The sequence below is a fragment of the Enoplosus armatus genome, chromosome 17 (assembly GCF_043641665.1).
Source record: "Enoplosus armatus isolate fEnoArm2 chromosome 17, fEnoArm2.hap1, whole genome shotgun sequence".
Taxonomy (NCBI): domain Eukaryota; kingdom Metazoa; phylum Chordata; class Actinopteri; order Centrarchiformes; family Enoplosidae; genus Enoplosus; species Enoplosus armatus.
Window position 1 is genome coordinate 457,559 of NC_092196.1, and position 23,071 is coordinate 480,629.

At 45.1% G+C, this 23,071-nt stretch overlaps 2 protein-coding genes across 4 annotated transcripts; both read right to left on the reverse strand.

Annotated features, from left to right (window-relative positions):
• Positions 1 to 2,918: 2,918 nt before the first annotated feature.
• Positions 2,919 to 7,776, reverse strand: dus1l (dihydrouridine synthase 1-like (S. cerevisiae)). 2 transcript variants are annotated; one of them, XM_070922530.1, is made up of 14 exons: positions 7,525 to 7,761; positions 7,268 to 7,376; positions 7,101 to 7,151; positions 6,829 to 6,941; positions 6,616 to 6,698; positions 6,318 to 6,421; positions 6,078 to 6,225; positions 5,197 to 5,293; positions 4,530 to 4,618; positions 4,161 to 4,330; positions 4,034 to 4,071; positions 3,679 to 3,754; positions 3,228 to 3,404; positions 2,919 to 3,110 (listed from the first exon to the last, which is right to left on the reverse strand). In XM_070922530.1, the coding sequence occupies exons 1-13, from the start codon at positions 7,759 to 7,761 to the stop codon at positions 3,262 to 3,264; spliced, it is 1,458 nt and encodes a 485-aa protein (XP_070778631.1). In that variant the 3' UTR covers positions 2,919 to 3,110; positions 3,228 to 3,261. The 2 variants fall into 2 exon arrangements, with proteins under 2 accessions (XP_070778631.1, XP_070778632.1); XM_070922531.1 differs by having other exon boundaries at positions 3,074 to 3,404; positions 7,525 to 7,776.
• Positions 7,777 to 11,967: 4,191 nt separating this feature from the next.
• On the reverse strand, positions 11,968 to 15,050 carry slc16a3a (solute carrier family 16 member 3a). 2 transcript variants are annotated; one of them, XM_070922529.1, is made up of 6 exons: positions 14,828 to 15,050; positions 14,108 to 14,251; positions 13,363 to 13,982; positions 13,091 to 13,271; positions 12,232 to 12,377; positions 11,968 to 12,096 (listed from the first exon to the last, which is right to left on the reverse strand). In XM_070922529.1, the coding sequence occupies exons 1-6, from the start codon at positions 15,048 to 15,050 to the stop codon at positions 11,968 to 11,970; spliced, it is 1,443 nt and encodes a 480-aa protein (XP_070778630.1). The 2 variants fall into 2 exon arrangements, with proteins under 2 accessions (XP_070778630.1, XP_070778628.1); XM_070922527.1 differs by having other exon boundaries at positions 11,968 to 12,377.
• Between the last annotated feature and the right edge of the window lie 8,021 nt (positions 15,051 to 23,071).

Here is a 23,071-nt window from a genome sequence, read left to right on the forward strand (position 1 = left end):
CCTGGCTTTATAATAAATCAAGATATAAACTTGTCTTTTTGGTGTCTTCTTCACAGAAATGTATGTGTACGCAATGCATGTATATTATATATATATATATTTATATATATATATATTTATATATACACATATATACAGTGCTTAACAAACTTATTAGACCACCTGTCATAATAATGAGAAAACACAAATATTTTCGAAATCTGTCAAATTAAAAAAATTGTATTGTTATTTATTAGGCAAATAACAAACTGGAACAACTAAATAGTAATTATTCACATATATTAACCAAAAATCTTAATATTTTGTACGACCTCCTTTGGCCCTGATAACAGCTTGCATTCTTTGCAACCACAAAACAAATGTTTCTGTTCAGGAATGCAAGTAAATAACTGTCATTTGGCATCTCAATCAAAAAATAAGAACGTGCTTTACTATTTTTTTCTGCTTTTTTTGTAAAACAGTAAATTTGAGAATTCATGGATAACAACAATAATTATATTTTAGCATTAAAGATTAACCATTACAGAGACATCAGATATTTTGGTCATCAGCAATACTGTTCATTTAGGGCAGCGGTGGCAAACACCTTACACTGGGTGGTGGGCTAATACATTTGTTAAGCACTGTATGTATTCTTACACCCTTACAATCAAGAGGGCTTCACGACCCCTGATGGGGGTTAGGAGCCCCAGGTCGGGAACCACTGCCATAAAGAATGCCATTGCAGTGGTAACTATTGGATGGATTGCCATCTGTTTAACCAGATTGCTGGGAATACTTGCCCTCCACTCGTCAACATTTTATCATGCAGACAAAAATGTATCATTTAGAAATGCCTTAGAAAATGTGTAGCCGATTCAGCTTCAACTACATGCTACTTATCTTACAAACAAAAAGTGAAAGAGTTTCAACCAAGATCCACTTCCCATTCTGTGTGTGTTGCTCTGGTTAACTCTCTGAAAACAAGTAGAGGACTGATTTGTTAAATCTGACGACGTCTTAAAAACAGTAAGCTTTTACTTTGACACTCTGCCACAGCCGCTAATAAAGCGAGTGGAAATCCAAAGACCGTTCCACACGTATCTGTAGCTCTTGTTTTATCGTTACAATTGTCTATAAATATAAGGTGTATTTAGGTCTGTTTCTAAGGTTTATGAATTTCTATTACGAACGTACATTAAATAGTCGGACTTTTATGGCTTAATTCCTTCAAAATGTTGTGACTTATCATGTTTTCTGGTTCCATCGGTACAAAGTGATCCCTTTACGGAGGAATTGTTCTGTATTAGCCATATTACTCTTTTCTACGAAATTGATACAATCACTAATTGCGTCACGCCAACACAATCTTCGCTGACGTGGTCTGGTCTGAAAACCCCAAAATCCTCTGCAGAAGCGCCTCTGCAAAAAAAAAAAAAAAGCTGACATAATTAAGTCACGCAGATTTCATTTAATCTCATCTCGTCATCAGTTGAGCCACACTCATTAAAATACAAGACAATTGCAACGTGAATTAGCACCTCTGCTCGTTTTAAAAATCGTATTCACTGTTTATGATGTTGGCAGAGCGAGGCCGTTGTTTCAGGTGAGGTGACCGACCCGACTGTTGAGGGATGGACGTTAAAACAAACTCGAAAGAGGTGAAAAATCCGGGCTCATGTTTTCGGTATTGGTCGTCAACAAAAACAAGATAACTCGTCGGAACCCGTCGGCCTCTAATTCCACCTAGAAAGACGCTGAGAGGAGGTTGGTAGAGGCTACAAGAGGTTCCTTTTCTAGTTAAAATGAAACCATAAAACTATGGTAACAACAATTTGCTGATAAAGGACATTTTGGGAAACATGTCAAACACTAGTTTGACGTTTCACTTTAAAAGAACCTGGAAATGTTAAAGCAGTTCTGGTTACTTCACACAAGAGATTTCGGTATTTGCGTTTAACAGAGGCGGGGCCACGTTGACAAGCAGGTGATGTCACCCACATCCGCACACCAATCAGGATTGTCAGTATTTGAAGTATCTGATGACAGTATCTGTTGTTTATGTTACCAGGTCACTGTAATACCCAAAGATGATTTTCTTACAAACTTTAACTTCCGATTGTGGCTTATTTAGTCAGGAATATTTTAGAAAAAGTTTTCAGGGGCTTTAAAATCAATAGCGATGTCTGTGGATAGCTTAGCACGAAGGCTAGAATCACAGGAAACAGCTAGCCATCATCAAAAGTTTGAAAAAAGAAAAAAAAACACTAAACCAAAAAGTCCCCGAAGACTTTTTCATTCAGATGTGTCGGTAGCAAGCAAGCAAGCTAGTCACCAACACATCCAAAATGTGTTTCTTTCTTTCTTCACTTTTGAGTGAGCTAAGCTAGCTTCTAATCTTTGTGCTAAGCTAGGCTAAACGTGTACAGAGATGAATTTGATATTCAGTTTATCTCAATAAAAGGTTTCCCAAAATGTCATTGTGTTGATACTGTATGCACAATTACACAGTCAGCACCTTTAAATACAGGTCTTTTGGATTTGTGTAGTCACTGAGCATTACACGACAGCAGATGGAGCACCCCCACCCCCGTGAGCTCCAGTTCACACATGGATAGGCAGTGGTGCTTCTCATCAAAAAGGCACATACACAAGTCAATGCGCTACAGGCAAACCTTTAGCCAAAATAAATAGGTGAACTAACGAGCTATGAGGACCTTAAGTGAAAGAATAAAGCCCATTATTTCCTCCCACTTACCGAATCTTTGAACTTTGGTGGCTCAGTAACAACTTTGGACAAAATACGTATCGTCATAAAATCTTAAAAATAAAAGATGACAGAATAAGATGAGCAACTCTTCCATATCTGTGAGGACAAAAAAAACAACAACAAAAAAAACATGAAATAAAAATATATTTTTGTTTCTTTATGGGTTTTGGTCTGCGGATCAATGTCCATCCATGTCCGCCAGACAAGTCTCTTCCTGGAGAACACTTTGTTGTTGAGGTCACTTAGCAGCTGTGTATACTGTATGTCCACTGGCTACCTCTACGTGCACACACCTGAAGGTCCAATTACCGTCCCAATAAACCCGGCAAAATGGAGGTCCACGCGGCAGCTGCGATTACATCTGGAGGCGAGACAAACTTGATGAAGACCAAGATGGCCGACGTGTTGTGCGGACCTACTGAGTGTTAACTGGTCTGGCCATCAGAGAGCTTCTAACCCTCATGTTACGTAACCTTACGTTTCGTTGCATGTAGAGATAGCCGTGGTGCTGCTCATAGTGGCAGCTGGGTGCTCGGATCTAGGGGAGGCCGAGGAGAGCTGCCGCTTCCCACCGTCTCTGTGGCTGGGCCCTCCTTCCGCTCGTCCTCCTCGGCTTTCTGCTTCTCTGCCTTGGTCTTGAACCTCAGCCCGTGGCCTGTCAACCGCAGGACATACAGATTATTTTCATTATTGATTACTCTTATTGTTTTTTTCCCCCCCATGAGCTGCAAATAATAACAAATTAACTCTTGTGCATTTGGTGTGGCTGGTGTGAAAGCTGTCAATCAAACTCGTGTGGACTAAACAACCAGACCGGATTGATGATACTCTGATTTAAACATTTCATATTATTAAAAAACATTTTTACAACAATCAGTACATTAGAAGTGAATTAAGTAGTGTGTGTGTGTGTGTGTGTGTGTACTGACTCGGACAGTCTGCCACCTCCTTGTAGGACTTCTTCTTACAGCAGCCTCGGCACAGGTTGAAGACACATTTATTTCCCTGTGGAGCAAAAGAAAACTACATGGAGCACTTTGGTTGGAGACCAAACAAATATACTGCACACTTCTTCACACACAGAGAGGATTTCAAGCACAGACGCCTTTACAAACAGGACAGCGCCTTCCATATATATCTATAACTATACTGGACACACGCCTTATTGTTTTAACAGAGTTAACCATGACGACTTCCTGTTTACGTCAGCATTACGCTGACTCTTCTTTGAGCTAGTGGGGATCTGCGCCACCCACTGACGGACGCGTAGATGTACGTGCTTACCTTTGGGTTTCCACACTGTTCACATTTGATGTACTTGGCTGCCGGGAGGAAAGAAAGAGGGACACTTTGTCAGATTTCAGTAGCGTTCCACTTGGTGCGTTTCTGAAAGTGGCGCGTTAAGACTCACGTTTCTGCTCGGGGCAGAAGTTCTTGTTGGGGTTTCGGGATCTCTTCTTCTGCTTGTTTTTGGAGAGAGTGTCAGCTGCTCCATCTGAGTCCTCCAGGGCCCTCTTCTGACACACTGACTTCTTCACCTGTGAGCCCTGGCCGTTGCCAATGGCAACTGGCTCCTTTGGCCTGTAGGGCAGAGTGAGTAAGATTACCATGTATGAGAAAGCTCAGCTCTTGGGTAGTTTTTCTTGAATCCTTATGTTTTCTGCATACTTATTGTAGATAACTTATTGATTGGTACTGCAGGAAGAGGGCTGTATCAATTGGTCTCAGTGAAAAGATTATAGAGAGAACAATAAAAACAACAAAAAGGGTGGAAACTCACACAGGTCTGACGTATGGCTGGCAGATCCAGTGGGGGAACGGCAGGCCGCCCCCCTTCTCTTCCACATCCTTTCCTTTGGCTATCTCCTCCTGTACAGACACACATTCAGCCGCAGGTATAGGACACACATCCAGATGTGGCAGTTTATAATATTAGTCTTCATATGAGTTGTAGAATTCTCGTTATTTTTAAATATCATCTATATATTGATAATTGATTAGTATTCTACCTATATGTATGTACGGTGTTGATTAGTTTTAATGTCCATCATATAATAATATAATATAATGTGTTAAAGGCCCCATATTGTAGAAAGTGAGATGTCCATGTCTTGTTTGACATGGCTCGTTTAAATGTATTGTGTGTCAGGTGTGGACCCCAGGGAGACTAGCTGACTGCTATGGCATCAACTAACCGGGATCCTTTCAATAAACAAATAAGTAAACAAATCCATGCCGGGTCGTAACACTCATTTAAATGGCTCTTTGTTGCTCAGACAAGTTGGATCTAAGAGTTGGCTGGGTGTTAATACCAGCTCAAAAGCTTTTTGTTTTACCTTTCTAACTCGGGTGCTGCTGAGCATTTAGCTACACAACGACAAATTCAAATGTTTCCCCCAGTTTAAAAAAAAAACAAAACTAAAAAAATGCCTCTTTTTGCCATTTACCTGGCAGCGCAGCCTCAGTTGTTTGCTGACGTCAGCCAAACCCTCGAGGGTCTTCACCTTGGCCAAATCCTCCCTCAGGTCCTGGTGTATCTGTAGCCTGCGCACACACACACACACACACACACACACACACACACACACACACACACACACACACACACACACACACACACACACACACACACACAAATCACAAGGCTGCAGCTCTAAATACATGGTGCATGCAGACAGGGTCAAGAGGTTCAGCTACTGCACTACTATAAAGATTAAAATTCATCGGAAATGTTCGATGAATACACAGTGCTAACTACAGTACATAGGAGTGGCTAAATATGGAGATATCAAGATATATATTGTTCTACAATATTTTTGAGAAACCATTAACAGATGCAAACATCATATACAAATCCAATATAACCATGAAGCAGCCCTGCTAATGCAAGAGATGTTAAAAAAAGTTTGAGACTACGTCAGCATCTTGAAAATCTCACCGGGCAACAAAAAGAAACAAAAAAAAACAAGATTTAAACTGATGTTAAAGACTCGTTACCACTTTCTAAAGTCTTGGTGTTTGAATGCTGGTGTTACAGAGCCAGCCTATTACATTAAGAGTGTCATATTATGGGTTGTTTGTCACCCGAAATGGACCACGGACTACTCGGACAGAGTGTGTGAGTGTGTGACTGACAATTGTTCTGCCTTGACGTAATAGTCTTTAGGTTTTCATAAAAATCAAACCTGGTTTTTGATACTATTTATGGCCATTTCTTACATTCTACAGTTACTTTGCGATATAGTAGTTTGGTGGTATTGTAGTATTCCAGGTGTAAGGTACATGCACACATACAGAGAGAGAGAGAGAGAGAGAGAGAGAGACATACGTGTGGTGCCAGAGCTTGAAGAGGTGGGCTCGTACGTAGGACAGAGTGCAGGGGGGGCGCTGCTTCACCACCTCCAGATATTCCTCAGCCATCTCCCACACTGGGGGGCTGCAGCCCTCAAACAGCGCCGGGTTGTGGAGGTTCCCCTCTGAAAACAACGCAAAAACAATGCATATTATCCTGAGCAGGGACATCATCTATTCACAATGATATATCAGGAACAAATGAGAGATTGTTAACCTGCACTCATAACTCCCTGCACGCCCGTCTCCTGAATGCAGCGCTCCACATCACTCAGGTGCTGAATGTTGCCGTTTGCAAATACTGGAATACTTAGTGCCTTCCTGCAGCAAAAGCACACAAAGTAGTAAATGAAAATATGTTGTTTTTCCGGAGGAGGCAGACGCTAAGCACTGCGAGTCATTTGATTTTGTTAATTCATCAAATGACTCATAAAAATAGCGCAAAAGGAGCACTAAATTATTAGTTTGAGACCACTGGAAGAGCGGGACAAAGGTTTATCATGGCGGTAGCTCACCGTACTGCCTTGATGTGGTCCCAGCTAGCGATACCCGTCATGGCTCCTTTCTGGTCTTTGGTTCTGCCATGCACTGTCAGCAGCTGGGAAAGAGAGCTGACCCTTTTTGTAATGTATCCTCACAGAGCATTAAAGGCCGATTTTACAGATACATATCGATAAACGTACAGTTCATTCATCTCTGTCTGGTTAAACGCTGGGCACTGATCTCACCTGACAACCGGCTTTCTCCAGCATCTGGGCGTAGTGGACCGTCTTTTCGACCTCCTTGAACACGCGGATCTTACATGTGATGGGCACCGAGAGCTTTTCATTGGCTAACCTGACTGTAAAATAAGAGGGCGGTTTGCAAAACACAAAATAATAAAAAACTGAGAAAACAGCAGCACGACGCTGAAGCTAGAAATTGATTTATGTTTTTAGAATTTGCAGGGTTTGAAATTTGAAATTTTGCCAGCCATAATCCCAGATTTAGACAGACTCACCCATTTTCTCCAACAGCTCCCATTCGTCTTGTAGGAAAACTCCATAGTGCCCTTAGAAACAAGCACCGAGACAGTTTAGTTTGTCATCTGCGAGGTTGGCATACAACTGCTAGGAGTTCATCGGAGTCAGAAATTCCAGGGTTCATTTCAGCAGGAAGCGTGCGTACCTCTCTTGGCGATCATCTGCGGACAGCCCAGGTTGAGGTCGATGGCGTCGCAGTAGTCCTGGGCCAGCAGAGCCGCCTGAAGGAACACCTCTGGATCATTGGCGCAGAACTGACACACAGACGGAGAGCAACCCTGTGATTTACTGTCAACGTGAGGTGCAAACTCACATAAAATGACAAGCCGTGCAAGATAACGAACACGCTGCATGTCGTGCGGTCTGTCGCCATTAACAACCTCGCCCTGTGCAGATCCCCACCTGTGTGATGAGAGGCCGGTCCTCTTCGCACACCTCATTGTAGAGGTTTTCTCTCCTGTAGTTGGCGTCGCGGACAAACACCTGAGCGTGCAGCATGGGGGTGTAGCAGAGCTGGGCACCGTGGCGGCGGCTCAGCAGGCGCCAGGCCAGCTCGCTCTGGTCCACCATAGGCGCCACCACAAAGCGCGCCTCTTTCAGGGTCTTCCTCCAGAACTCAAAGCCCTGGAGCTTGGCCATCACGGTGGACTTCACCAGACCAGGAAATGCAAAATAATGAATTAAAGAACCCTGGAAAAAAACAACACAACAGACACTGAGCAGACGGTGGAAAGGTACTGTCCAAGTTTTGAAACTCAACTATCAACTGTGTTGAATTTCAAAACATGACAGAGGAAATATGGAGAAACTTTACATGTGCCTCATTCTACAACCCAAGACACTCTTGAGTCTGGGGATTTTCTCTGGCATTAACATTTAAGGAATTTCTTCTTGACTGCGGTACTTAGGCTCTCTTTCCAACCCCAGCATGAGCTATTACTATCTAGTCAACCCATTTCTCTTATATTTTGATACGGCGCGGTTAGCTTACGTAGCATTAGTGGGGAAAAAACTAAGAAATCTATTGACTGTCTATTTCTTGGTATTTAGTTTGTTTGTTAGTTTCAGCCCAGCAATGAACACACGAACGTCCCCCAAGTATGTAAAGTTACTTCTTTTTAAGTTATTCGCAGTTTTTCGGCTACTTGCTGGTGCGCAGATTAAAGTGAGATATTTTGGACGTCGACGACTCAAGAGTTTCAAAATGTAGCTATCTAACTGTAACACATTTAGAACACTGAAGCCTAACTAACTGGCTAGCTGTATCGCTTGTCTCCTTGGCGTTAGCGAGAGCAAAGTTGACAACCCACACGTTTTTTTCTCTTTTATTGGCTTCTTTCTGCCGTCGCCATCAACGGTTGCTAACATTTACCACGAACTAGTTAGCTGCATCTGTGCTGTACTGTCATTTAGCTAGCACGGCTAACTGCAGTCAGTCAGTTGGCATGTAACTAGCACATGATGCACCACCGCACTACATACTACAGCGAGTTTGACGGGAAAAAAAATCACAGTTACGTATCTCTGGGGGCACCCAGCGCTGCTCCGGTCGTGTGCTAACTGTACTTATCAATATGTGTCCCCATAGTTTGTTGTTTCACCTGTAACGCTGTGAGGTTTGTTGAGTATTCCTGGCGCAGCACTTTCCAATCGTGTGCAACGGCGAAATAGCACCGGTGGGAAACCTTTCCTATGGCCCCGCCTCCTAGTCTTCTTCTTGGTAATGGTTGTTGCTGGCCATCTAATGTGGTGTGTTGTCGCCCCCTGCTGCTGCGGCGGTGTGTGGAACAGACATGACAGCAGTAGTACTTACACCAGTTACACCACCAGTTGGTGATTAATTGCCAATTTATGAACAACAACTTGTGCTTCAAAAGTTATTACTATTGCACCTTTTCCAAGGATGTGGTTGGAACAAGCTGTTTGCCAGACATCTTCATGGATTCCATCACTGAAAACATTCTGAAAGGCCATACGTGTTGTGCTCACAGTTCACCGCCATCTTCTGCTCGACAGCTACACCGTTCACCGGAAAAGGAGCTTCCTCACACGGATAAACAACTGTGTGTCTGGATTGGAGAATTTTAACAGTGGGGCAGACCTCATGAACACAACCAGCTTGTTTTTTTGTTTTCTCACACCATGGTCGTATCATTTTGTAACAGAAAAAGGCTAAAATGAAAGTCCATCTCGGCCTGTCCTGACAGATATCAGTGACATTCAGTAGGAATTTGTGGTTAGAAGAGTGAGAAAGTGACTTCACAAGGGGTGTGGGCCCCATTTTAACAGTAAAAGTTGACACTGAAACACAGTTAATACAATTAAACATACTGGATACATATATCCAAAACAGCACTTTTAAAACAGCTGCATGGCTTATGTATATAGAACAAGATAAAGCTATAAGAGAGCGTGCCGTTTGGCTCTAAAATAAAATATTTACTGACCAGTCGTAGAGAAGCATTACAAAAACTAAATGAATGTTTTATGGAACAGTTATTATCGCCGGCCCTTTCTGTAAAATGATACACTGAAAGTCACCAGACACTTCACATGAAGAAGTCCCACTCTACACTGTGGAAATCACCCATCGCCATGGATACTGACAGATGCGTCACTCACACCGACTGTCATGTTACGTGCCGTTTCCCTGCAGCCACCAACAGTTCACACACGATACATGAATGCATGCCTGTACTGTCACGGCAATAAGTCCATTGAATTAAGGGACAAAGTGATGTTTTCTCTCGTCATTTTTAACTTCGTTACATGCCCCGCGAGGACAGCGTACGGAAATAATAGCAAAAGGTTAATGCGCATTACCAAAATGATGTGTAATGGGGCAGCGAGGCAGAAATTCAATATGCATGGCGTTTGCTCCACTCTTTCGGAGCTCCCATTTAAAGCTGTCTCTGCACTGAACTTAAGATGAAACAAATCCGGATATTTCTTAATATATTGTATGCTCCAGTGTCAGTATGGAGTATTTCTGTACCTATACACAACAGTTAGCAATTGTAGGTTGCGTGCTGTTTGGCCACCCGAGGAACGTAAGCCAAATATGCAGTACTCAAATATCCATTGAATTCTCTCCTTTCAGCTCTGTTTTTGGTCTCCACCAACTCCTGAGTTGCTGAAAGGCTCTAAAGTGGGGAATTGCAGAGTTGGGTGACACTTCAGTGTGGATTTGTCATTGCGAGCAACTTCCTTTACATCTCAAGTCATCATTTGACCCACTGTTAATATAAAAATATTGATTAGCGCAGCTTTAAAGATACACAGTGTTGAATGACACCAAGTAAGCACGTTAAAGGGAGCCTGATACCAGGACAGCCTGGGTCTTCCTTTCATATCGGGGGCCACCGTTCCACCATTCTTTGGTTCTGATTACATTTTATAGCAACGTCCATGAAATGAAAAGACAAGCCAAGTTGTAAATAAACAAATTCTCCCTTTAATATTCTGTTTCACTGAGACACGCACAAACAGTACAGACAACACAAAGCATGTAGGAAACACGAGTTTGAGGATGGTGATGTTTCCTCGGCCCACCCTGTGGTCCGTCAAAGGACACCGAATCTCTACTATTTGAGTGAAAGTGAAGCAGTGCAATGCGAGGCTGTACCCTCAGCCAACGGCTCTTCAGGTTGGCACGCGTTTCATGCTTCAGTGAAATACCTAAAAGACTGTGAACGTCTCATGGAACGCAGTGATGAAGGCCACAACAAAGAGGTGGAGAATATTTGGGCCCTGCTGTTAATCCGAGGAGGAATGACAAAGCTACCACGTGACCAGCAACAACCTTCAAACAACTGACACATGCACGTAGCAACCATTAGCAACCATTTAATACTGATAGAACAGAAACCATTTCTCACTTAAACATCTAGCCTGCCTTAACCGTGACAACACAGACCGTACGGGAAGGTACTTTTGCCCTTGGACGACACTGGATAGTGAGGGGATTACGAGCCTTTCAAGCTTTTTCACAGCAAACGCTAACCATTTCAAGCGAGCAGAAAGGTGTTCCGACTTACATGGCTAAGCTGTTCTGACTTTTTATAACACGCTATAATAAAAAATGAAAAAAAAAGCCTTTTGTTTCTGAAGGATAAGGCTGGCGTGATTCTATATTGGTGGGTTTTTCATGGGTATTTAACGCTAACCCTCCTCCGCTGGAATATAAACTGCTCCAACGGAGGCGTGGTTTGCTCACGAACAGTTAGCAAGCCTGCTAACTAGCTCGGAGCGCTACTGTGACTGTTAGCGGTTAGCCCGCTAGTAGTCACCACGTCACCAAGGTTTTCGTGCTACCATTTTTGCGAGGACGCATAAACGAGCTTAGCGGCGCCACGTTTTGATGTGACCAGGCTTTTGTAGGATACGTTGATTGTTGTAGATGTAGCTAAAAGCTCATTTCCATCTGTAGTTACGGCCTTTTCATGGGATTTGTTGACACTACGAATATAGAATATCGTCAGAATTATCCCATACCTTTATTTGCTGGTGGCTACATCAAAATAAAACCTTTGACTTTGGATATAAACTGTATACGCAAGGCAATCCTTCTATTGTATACTGTTAACCACCACATCTAGTGTTAAAATATTGCTGACATAACTATTACTATTTCATATGGCAGTGACACCAATAATAATAACCCCTGCAAACGACAGACATGAAGGCCTGGATCAAACACTGAATGGTGAGGAAAGCACAACTATCCAACTATCAACTACTCATTACTTCACTTCAAAGTAGCCTTCATCCTGCCGTTGGGTTATTTTAAAAGAGGAATGAGCATAGCCTGCAAGTATAATCTCGTCCAGCTTCCCCCATCCCTGCTCACAGGCACGTTTCAGGACTGGTGGCCATGTCTCCATTTTGTTGCGGCTCTTTCAAGAACCTTTCCACTTCCTGCGAGTCCACTGTTACGCTCTCTGGCCTGACCTCCCCTATTTCCTCTTTGTCTGTCTCCTCCTTCAACTCCCGTACCACCTCCTTCTTTGTCCCCTTCTCTTGCTCCTCCCTTGCCCCCTTCTCCTCTTCGTCGCTCATCTCTGCAGGTTCGCCGCGCACCCCTGTCTCGGCGTCGCCTGCTGCTGTGACGTTTTCGAGCTTGTTCGCGGGCTCCGAGGGCTTCTTTGTGATGAACAGGAAGTTGCAAGTGGCCAGAACCACAGCTGAGAGGACCACCTCGCTCCCTGCCAGCAGGAAGACATACATGTAGTTCTTGGTGGCATCGAGAAGCCGGCCTGAGACAGAAGACGGGGGAAACAGATGAGAGGATAAAATGGGAGAACCACACAGAGGTAACGCTAGTTTAGGTCAGTCTATTATTGTTGAGCAATGAATATGTGAGTTTAACCTAACTACAGGAAGTGTAACAGCCTTTGACTAAGAATAAAAAACGTGGTGTCCTGGAACATGCTTCTCCGGCTGCATGTAAGTCAATGTACTAGGGTGTTGTTTGGAGACATTTGCATGGCTGTTTTCTTTGATACTTGTTCGAATTTTGACTCAGGTGAGAAGCTCCTTTTGTTGAGACTGCGACGGCCAATGAATGATAACCATCGTCCTGGATGTATTTTGGTTGCGCTTTTGTCGGCGTTAATGTGTTAGCCCGAAAAAGAAAGCCAACGCCGAGCTGTGAGCAGTCATTCGGTGAAGACGCAGGGGTTCGGCACCACGGGAGCTCACCGGGGTTCAAGTAGGCCCGGTATCCTTTCTTGGCGTGGCAATGGATGTATATGCTGAGGCCTGTTCGTAGCTGGTATAGCCATAAGGCTTAGTGTGAATTCATTCCCCTGGACGTAACAACAAACCATTTCTGCAGTACTACCTGTGCTGTACCAATATTAAAAGCAAGAAAGGCTCGATTGGAAGTACTGCTATAAGCAAAAACCTTTAAAATAATTTGGGTACTTTAGTCCAACATGTTCATGTTGTAGTTTTTGTGCTTACTGACCTGCACTAGGTGGCCCCACCAGTACAGCGATGGCCTCCATGAGCAGGACCAGGCCAATGGCACTGGAGAACTTCTCAGTACCAACAATTGTCATGAGAACCTCAAACTGCAGCGCGCCCACCATGCCGTAGGAGATGCCAAAGAAGATGCAGAAGACCACCAGCGACGCATAGTCATTAGCCTGGGAACAAATATAAAATGCATTGTGAGGGAGGGGCAAAACATGTTTAGGTCTTCCATCAGTGGACTAACGTGAGCAGGCATTCACCCACCAGTGATCCGACCAGGTCAGTGGTTCCATTGAAGATCATAGCAAAGCTGAAGAGGTAGACGCAACGGGGCCTCACCCATTTCAATCCGGCAATCACGCCACACGTGGGCCGCGCGAAAATGTCTATGAAGCCCAGGATACTGAGCAGCAGAGCCGATTTGGTATCCTCGTTCCCCAGCTCCTTAGCGTAGCTCACAACAAACACCGGGGGCACGAACAGCCCCAGCACCATGATGGACGCCGCCACCGTGTAGATGAGAAACCCGCAGTCTTTGAACACAGAGAAGTCCAGCAGTTTGGCTCTGGGCTTCTTCGTCTTCTCTTCCCCCTCTGATCCTTCTTCGCCGTCCTGCTCCTGGTCCTTAGCCTTGAGCGTCTTGGGGGTGGCCAGAGGCTTCATAAGGGCAGCGCACACACAACAGTTGAGCAGAATGCCACCCAAGATGAGGAAGCCCCCCCTCCATCCGTACTGGTACTGGAGGACCTGGCCCAGTGGTGAGAGGCAGCACAGGGCCACAGGGCTTCCTGCCGCTGACAGCCCATTGGCCAGAGGACGCTTCTCGCTGAAGTAGCGGTTGAGCATAATCAGAGAGGGCTGGAAGTTCAGGGCTAACCCCAAACCTGCAGCAAAGGAAAGAAAAGACTGAAGACTGAAAAAGAAAGAATGTATCCTCACAAATGTATCACATGCTAGACGTTACAAATGCGCGACTGGAAGGAGGGAAAGTCCCAGCGGACGTTCGGACCTGTAACGACCCCAGCCGAGAGGTAGATGTGGATGATGCTGGTGGAGAAGGAGGCCAGGATCATTCCAAGGGAGGCAAAGAGGCCGCCCACCATCATCACCGGACGACAGCCGAAGCGGTTCACCAGCACGCTGCACAGAGGGCCTGGATAAGGTGGAACGCACTCAGTCAGGCCAGCGACTTATTTCGAGTTTTGACTGTTTTTCGCTCACATTTCCAGACCTACAGACCATTTATTTCTATTTCAAGTCATTAAAACTGTAGTTTTAAGGTTCGTGTCCGTCACTTGCTTCTACGCTGTCAGACCCTGCCATTCTTCGGGGAATCAAGCAGAAAATACTTGGGCCTAATAATGTTTAGTTTCATAATATTAATAGTATAATCATTTTACAACAACTGAGCAAGTCCATCTGCTGATGAAGACAGTAAGGTACAGTTGAAAGCCTTGAAATAAGTGAATTTACTTAGATCAAACGAGTTTGATTTCGTGTCATTTTTGTTTTACTTTCACGTTTAATCATATCGACTTGATTTCTGTTTGCTTGTCTCTTCATTTTTCAGAAGTCCAAGATCTTGATCGCACAAGTGTGAGTGACACATTTCATTTAAGGAATAGTCAGTGAAGTCCTCAGAAGCATGGTGAGAAAGGCGCAGACCATGAACAAAATAAGCAATGTACCAAAACAACAATTGGACATTAGACGCATGGAAGCAGCCTACCTGTGCCATAGAGCATGGCCAGCAGTATGGAGGAGATCCAAGCAGTGTCGCTGTATCCCACCCCAAACTCCCTGATCAGCTCTTTGAAAAAGACGCTGACCGCCTTAGGGAAGGCGTAGGAGAAGCCAGTGATGACAAAACAGCCGGCCAGCACCGCCCAGCCCCACCCTCCATCCGGAGCCTTCGCCCCGCCAGCGCCCGCGTCCACCGCCACGCCTCCCATGGCGCTCTAAGGGCTATGCTTCAATGGAGGCGGACGGAGAAGCTGGAGGGGGAAAAAAAAAACGGGGAATGACAACAAGCAGTTCGATGGAGTTTCTCTTTAAGTGCATCAGCAATACCACTAATCAGCAATTAGACTGCTCCCAGATTGAACATATTTAGCCAAAGTGGATATGTGCGGCATTTAACATGACTATTTACTGTGACCATTTTCAAATGAACTGTGATACAACCATCATTAACTGTGTGGACTGTGGCACACCCTGTTTGAAATATTACAAAACATGATTGAGCACAGACGCACAGATTCATCTGCGTGCGGGGATGCAGGGAAGTGATTGCTGACAGTGGGTCGGCGAGGGATTCACACAGTCATAGCCACACATGACGTGTAGCAGCAGCCCTGAGGTCAGATATTGCTGGTTGGCTGAGCGGCGGAGGGAGGATTTTCAGGAGCACAAAGGATCGGACCGACGGCCAGCGGGAACTAGAACAAAGAAGCAGAAAAGGTGAAGGCGGCTCAAGGAGCAACATTTGCACTTCTGTCTCCTAAACATCAGGGAAAAGAAACACAGTGTGTCTCTTTACTTCGCGTAAGAATTCCCACACTTCGCATTCATTTTGTCAGCAAAGTAAATATTAGCAAGGTTCAGCGGATGTGCTGGACCGGGGTCAGGCTGCCGAAAAATTAAACCCGACATTGCACCCTCTATGCAATGGATGCAAGCGCGCTCCAGCTACGTTCATCCTGGGAGTACATTTTTGACTCTGTCTCTCAAGCTTTAAACCTTCCCCGCTTATTGCTCTCCTTGCCACCGCCCCCCCCCCCCCCCCCAAAAAAAAAGATTCCTCTAACTCCCAGAAAGAGCGACAAACGGTTGGTTCTCATGTGCCCTCATGGATTTAATGAGCTGCTTGCACCTTCAAAGCAAGGCAGCGAAATTCCATTTTATTTGGGACACATATATTTTTCTTTCCGTCGTGGTAGCGTCTAATTCAGTCGTCGCTGTCAGGGTAGTGGGGGCCTCTCTTCCCCCACACCGCCCTCACTGAAACAGGTGGGAGGTGAAGATGGCGGCAAGCGCGGGCCTGACAGAGGTGCCCGTGGGTCGCAGACTCCAGACAGTGGCAGAGCTCGAAAGATTTGGAACCTTTATTTAAGCGTCTTTTAATCTGCCATACACATTTCATCCTCTGTGTATGAAGGCTACGGATAAAAACACTACCACACCACACTAGAACACTACACCGTCCCCTATTGTGCTTCGTAATGGGCCAGCACTGGGTCCTTGCCGGCCCCTGTGATTTATAGCTCCACTGGGTCTCTGGAGCCAGACTCGGCTTTTACCACCAGCACCTCAAGCCGAGAGCACCCCCACACATGCAGGTTCATGAGCGCGTGTCTGCCTGGGTCCAAATCGCGCAAAAGGGTGGCGGCCAGGATGTTTTCCTGGTGCATTTGTTAGCATCTTAAAGCCCCAGGAGACACTGTCTCTCCATATGGTTCTACAAACCAAAGCAGTGAAGACACTCGGCTGCTGTCCGGACTAGTGGCTCCATCGGCTAATTTACAACCTAAGGAGCGAGTTGGTTTGGTGGAAATGCAGGCTGGGCTCTTGCCAGAACAGCCAGCAATCCAGTGTCTCCGGGTAACGTGATCATTTCGAGCCTCACACTGACGGGAATGTAACGTGACCAGCCTAAAAAAAAACCTATGTGCCACCAGAGCCTGTGTGTTTCAGTCAGTCCACCCCCCCCCCCCCCCCCCCCCCCCCCGGGGCAATATGCTGCATTATTACACAGTCTTTCGCAGCTTTGAGAAGTGCCCTGAATTCATTGCTGGGAATATTGTTTGGACTGTAATATCTCCTCTTATAAAAACACAACAACAAAAAAAAGTCCTCTGAGCGTCCTTGGGTATCAGATAAAGTCTTGAAATTACATTCAAAAACAAAAAAAACCCCAACTGCCTGATGCTGCTTTGCCTCTCTGCAAACAACTTGGGCCCACTCTCTGATTCTGTTGTGGCGGGGAGTGGTGAGCCAAAGTCCTCAGATGTCACAGCTGAACTTTGAGCGAGCTGGAAATGTGGGGGAATGTACCTTTAGACCTCGAGGGGTCATCGCGGCCTAGTGGAGGATTCAACACATCCAAAAAGCGAGTCTTTCGTGAGCATTTCAACTGTTATTAATGGTTTATCTGTCATTAAAGTGCTTTTCAAAGGTGCTGCGCTTCAAGCCAAGTTCTTCTACTATCAGCATTTGTGACCCGGAAGGCTGTATAATTAGATACACACAGCGCATAATGTGCGTTATGTAACTTTACATGCCGTGTGACCTCCAGATGTTAGTCATTCGTAGGATAAACAAAAGCACACAATGCATACGGTACAGGTCGGATTAGTTTGGTAGGACTCCACCTTTAAAGCTGCACCAATCAGTATTTTTATATTAGCGCTGGATTAAATGGCTATGCATGATGCGAAAGGGGTCGCTCGTGGTGACAAACCCAGGGAGAATTGGCTCAAGAGCCACGCGTTTTTTCTCAGGAGTCGGCGGAGACCAAAAACAGAGCCAAAAGGAAACCCCCCTGAAAGAGCGCTAACGTGGCTCTGTCTCTGCCGGACGAGCTAAATGTGTGAATTGTTTGCGAACACATTTGCCTAAACAGTTTCAGGCTTCAGACGATACGTCAGCGGTGTGTTTTCAGCTTGTTCCCGTCGCCCCCCCCCCCCAAGTGGCCAGAAATGAAGTGCGTGCAGCTTTAAGGGCTTAATGTGCGTGGCGGGCAATGGTGTGAATGAGATATCATTTCGATTTTTTAAGCTAAAAAGTATTCAAGTCAGTTAAGCATGGGGTGTATTCCGGCTTAATGGCATTTTCTTCAACAGGAAATGCCGTTTTGGTGAGACGTTTAAAGACAAAGTGTAAGAATACGAAGTGGTTTAAGTCAGTATTGTAAAGACATCATGCACATCTGTATAAACAAAGTTAAAAATTCAAGAAAAGGTTATTAATAATTATAATAATGTCCAGTTTCCATCACACCACTGGCGGGTGCCGCCACACCCTTCACATAAAAAAATCCCCCAAAAAATGTTAGGTGAAAAACTTTTCTTCCACGTTTGTTTCTCTCCTGAAGTCACGTCAGAGAGATTCACCTCAGCCCGAGGAGAAAAGGTCATTTCCAAAAAAAAAAAAAAAAAGGGGGGTTTTAAGTTAAGCTAAGACTAAAACCGAGCCGATCTTGACTTGTTCTTCACGAGGAGCCCCGTGAGACCTGCCGCTGCACACCTTACGTCACAACTCTGTCACGACACGGACCGACGTGGCTGGCATCGTGCGAAATCACGCGATGTGACGGACATCACCGGTCCCAGATATTTACAAAAAAAAAAAAAAAAATGTGTGGCCATTAATATGTATGTGTCACTGTGTCTGTAAAAAGACGCCTTAATTTCTTCACTCACACCCCAGCGCCCCCCCCCCCCCCCCCAACATTAACTTGTAAACAAGAGCGGAGATTCAACGTGACAAACTGTTGAGTCTCTTACCGAGTGATGCTGCTGTCCCTCCTCCAGCCTCCTGCCTCAGCACCGGAGCCGCGTTTCTCCCCGCACGTCTGCCTGCAGAGCAGACCGTCAGCGGGGGGCAGAGGAGGGGGGCGGGGGAGGGGGACAGCCCGTACTCTTGCTGGGTCCTAACGCCTCCAGTTCACGGCAACCCCCCCCCCCCAACACACATACACATACTCAACAGTGGCAAATGAGAAGGTCGCCCGCTCTGCTATTTTTGCCCTATTGTTTTATTATTAACGGCGCTGTACTAACTTGAATAAGACCGTAAGGATCCTCTTTATTGCACTTTATATCACATTTGAATCTGTATTAAATAGATTTTTTTTGTTTTGTTTTTAATCATAAAGGGCTACTCTGGCAATTTAGGTCGCTTTCTTTAGATACATATTGTAAATACATAATGTAAGTATATTTCAAGTTCCCAAAACACCGGGATCCTACACTTCCCATAATGCCACTCGATAAACGTCTTTTGCAGCCCTCACGTGGAACTCGCGAGCTCGCGTGCGTGACGACGCGTGGCGCTCAAGTGGTAAGTCGCGAGAGGCCGATGGCAACGTGGACGCCAAGCAGACTCCGCCTCCGTCCACCCAGGCTAACGATTTAGCAAGCTAGCGGGCGGGAATGTCAGCATTTTCCACAGACATAGTACACAATTAAATCGAATTTGGGGCTTTCAGAAAATTTTCCACTCACGAGGTCGTGAATACCACAAGAGGGGGGGGGGGGGGGGGGGAGCGTGGACTCTTCTCGTAAACGCGGTCAACACGACTGCCTTTGAAGGCACCATTTTACACCAGCCCTGCCCGGCAAATGCCCTCATATGTCAAACTCTATACCCATAGTTTGTAAAGCAGGCTTTCTGTTAATTTGCAGTCTTCAAACCCAATAATAATAAGAATAATAATAATTGGAACCAGGGCTGCTCTGGGCTAGCATATAACTAACACTATTAGCGTACAGTGGCTGTCTCAGAGCTTTGTTTGTTGTTTGTTGTTTGACCTTGTTGAAACAAGGTCCATGAGAGCCGTGAGACTCAACCAAAACAGTAAAGCTTGCGACATCAAACCGAAACAACGAGCTGAGAGGCGCTAAAACGTCTCCGGGCCTCTCACTCGTCTCACATTAAACATAGTCTAGTTGCTCCATGCAACTTAAAAACATTGGTGGCTTCCTTCCGTCCATGTGTTTCTGTTAGCGAAGTACGTGCAACAGTAAAAACACAGAGTCTGATTATATATCTATCTCCCCTCCCTCCCTCCCTGCACTCGGGATGTATTGGCATTGATCAGGAGCTGTATTGCTGGAGGCGTGTTGCTGTGGGCTCTTCCCTGTGATGCTCCGACCGTCAGAGTGTTAATAATCGAGGAATAAATAAACTCTGCTGTTGCTGCGGGGAAGGAACTGTGGTTTGCTGACATCAACCCCCACCCACCCACCCGGAATAATACTCCAGATGCCTTGTGTAAAAATAGATGCTCACATTTCATTATATAAAAAAAAAACAATACACCCCCAAATATTCTTGGGGTATAACGGCGTAATGCAAACATCAACCCTCTTTGTTTCACTCCGCTTTGTGTCCTTTCTCTCGTTGGTTTGTGAGTTTCTACTGCCGGGGATGTTATTCTTGTCCTCTGCACATCCTGCAGGGAGGAGCGGCATGACCTGTTGTGTAACTGTCCTGGCTGTGCAGCAGCCCCACAGCACCGCCCAGTGGTCAGGCTGCGCCGTTGCAGTTTTTTATTGCAATGGATTGGCATCAGGTATATTAAAAGCTGCACCAGGCAAGCCCTTTATGTGACACCCAAACATTTGATTATTAACGCAGCTTTAATATTTTATTTAATGAGAAAGACAACATATTTGTAGATACTTGGGGGGAGGGCTGCAGGACAGGCTTACAACATAACACTGATATATAATCGCCTTATTAAGTTATGAAAATGTTGAGGGGAAATAATGTGGCCAGCTAAGGATGGTTTTTCCCGCAGCATACCATTGGCTATTATGGAACCAGTTCCTGTACTTTTAATATAATGAAATAAAAAGCCATTATACACATTCTACAAGTACTTATTAATTTATTTACACAATTTTAAAATACACAAATACAGTGGCATTACAAATGAGGAGCAAAAAAAAAAAAAAAAAAAAGTCTTGAGGTGGGAGTGGAGAGACAAAAGATTTCCCATGAGTCCACAGTAAGAGATGCATTGAGGGACACGAGCAACCATCTCCCACTGCACAGTTAAAAGCGAAATTGGACAAGGACGTGACGAAATAAGAAAAAAAACCAAAAACAAAACAGAGAAGCGGACACGACAGACCTAAAGGAACTATTCTCCCATGTAAAGTGTACTTGCGTTTATCGTAGCCATCGTCAGTGAGAACAAACAAGTTAATCCGTCACTTTTTTTTTTGCTTGCTTTGCAGCCCACAGGTGAAGTATATTTATAATAATAATAATAATTAAAAAATAAGTCTAATGGAGTGAGGCATTCCCAGTCCCTCCGTACGCCATTGACATTGTCCAGCGGCTCATGCGGACATGGTGGACAGCGTAGGCGCATCCTATACACAACAACAGAACAAACATATACAAATTACCACTACAACCCCCCCCCCCCCCCTTTAACTACAGAAAATGGCCTGCAAACCACTCTACCACATAAGAGTTTTCTACTTCGAAAAATCTGCAGGATTCGGTGGTCAGGCTCCTCTCGGCGGAGGGTCGCGGAGAGGAGCAGCGTAGCTCTGGTACCATCAGGAGTCCACCGTGACCTCCTTTAAACTCAGCCTGGAGCGCTCCAAAGTCCTCGTCCCGTTCCATGTAGCCCCACATTGGTCCATTTTCTACCCGGACGCTCGTCTGACCGCCTGGTGACCCCAGTACAGGGGCTGATGGCGACGCGGCTGAATTGAGCCTGATGATTCTTATTTTGCATCTCTGACCTTGCTGTGCTCCATCCACACCATCCGTCTCTGAGCCCCTTCCCTGCAGAAACACTGGAGCCTACATTTCCCATAATGCACCCGCAGCTACAGAAGCATTCCCAGGCCGGGTAGCGCTCTTCCATGACTAAATCAGCTGGTCTTTGTGTGTGAAAGTTGTGGAAGTACGTCAACGTGGCTCGGGAAAATATTGTGTAGTGGAGCACACTCCAAAACTGTGAAGGGGCGCAATGCAAATGGCGAAAACATCATCATTACACTTACATATTTAAGCGCCTGTGAGGTTGATTTTTCATATACATCGTCTGCTGGGACAGTTGTGACGCCTTACCAATTTTGTTTTTGTTTTTTGGACGTCTAATCGGTGAGACGGGCGATGTTTCAATGGGGCGTGGGTAGAAAATGGACAAAGGTTGTTTTGTTTTTTTTCATTTTGACCCCCCCCCCCCGAAAATGGAAGCAGACAGTTAGAGGAGGCTAAAGAGTTCAAAACTTACAAAAAAAAAAGAAAAGAAAAAAGAAAAAACATCTTCCCCAACCCGCCAAGCGTGTATAAGCCTACGACAGAACCACACGAACACACACACAAAACCACATCACTACGCACCAGGTTAAAAACGACATCTCATCCATTCAAAGTGGACAAATTCGACTATTTCACTGTTCCATTCACAGCTTTACCCAACCTGCCCCCCCCCCCCACTCCCCCCCCATCCCAAGCGCCACACTGCAGTCACAACCTGAAGACAGAAAGAAAATGTGCTGCGTGTTTTTCTTGGATCTACAACAACAACAACATCATCCTGGTTCCAAAGCACCTGAGGAGGACAAACAAAAAAAAAAGAAATACTCATACTATGGGATTGCCTTTGAAAAGAGAGAAACATTAAAAAGGCCCTTTTGTCCCATTTAAAAATTTATACTTAAACCTCTAACACCAAAAAAAAAAAAAAGTTGACTTGTAGGATTTAAGGAATCTTTCAGGACACGAAAAAAAACAAAACAAAAAACAGAGTTTTAGGCACTGTCCCTTTAACACTGCCATGATGGATCACGTGTCTTCCTGCTTTCCTCATTCAAAATAAAAGTCCCACACACACACATACACACAACGTTTTTCACAGACTTGTCATTCTCCATTTTCAAACCCTCGTGCAGTCTGACCAGTGGAGCTGGTGTAAGAAGTAAGACCAAAAAAGAAGTAAAACCAAAGTAAAAAATAAAGTGATTCCATGGTGTCATCAACAGTAAGAAGAAAGGTGGTGGTGTTTCCACATTTTCCGTGAGAGAAGAAGAAGGGAGGCTGTGGCTGCTACTTTGCCAAGGTGGTAAAGGCAAACAGACTGTACCACCACCCCCCCACCATCCTCCTATCTCACACACACTCACACACACACACACACACACTCCTGGTTGTGCACCTCCTCCTCCGTCAAAGGAACAAGAGCGCAGCCAGACTCGTTGCATTGGTAAGTCCTTGTCAATGTGTC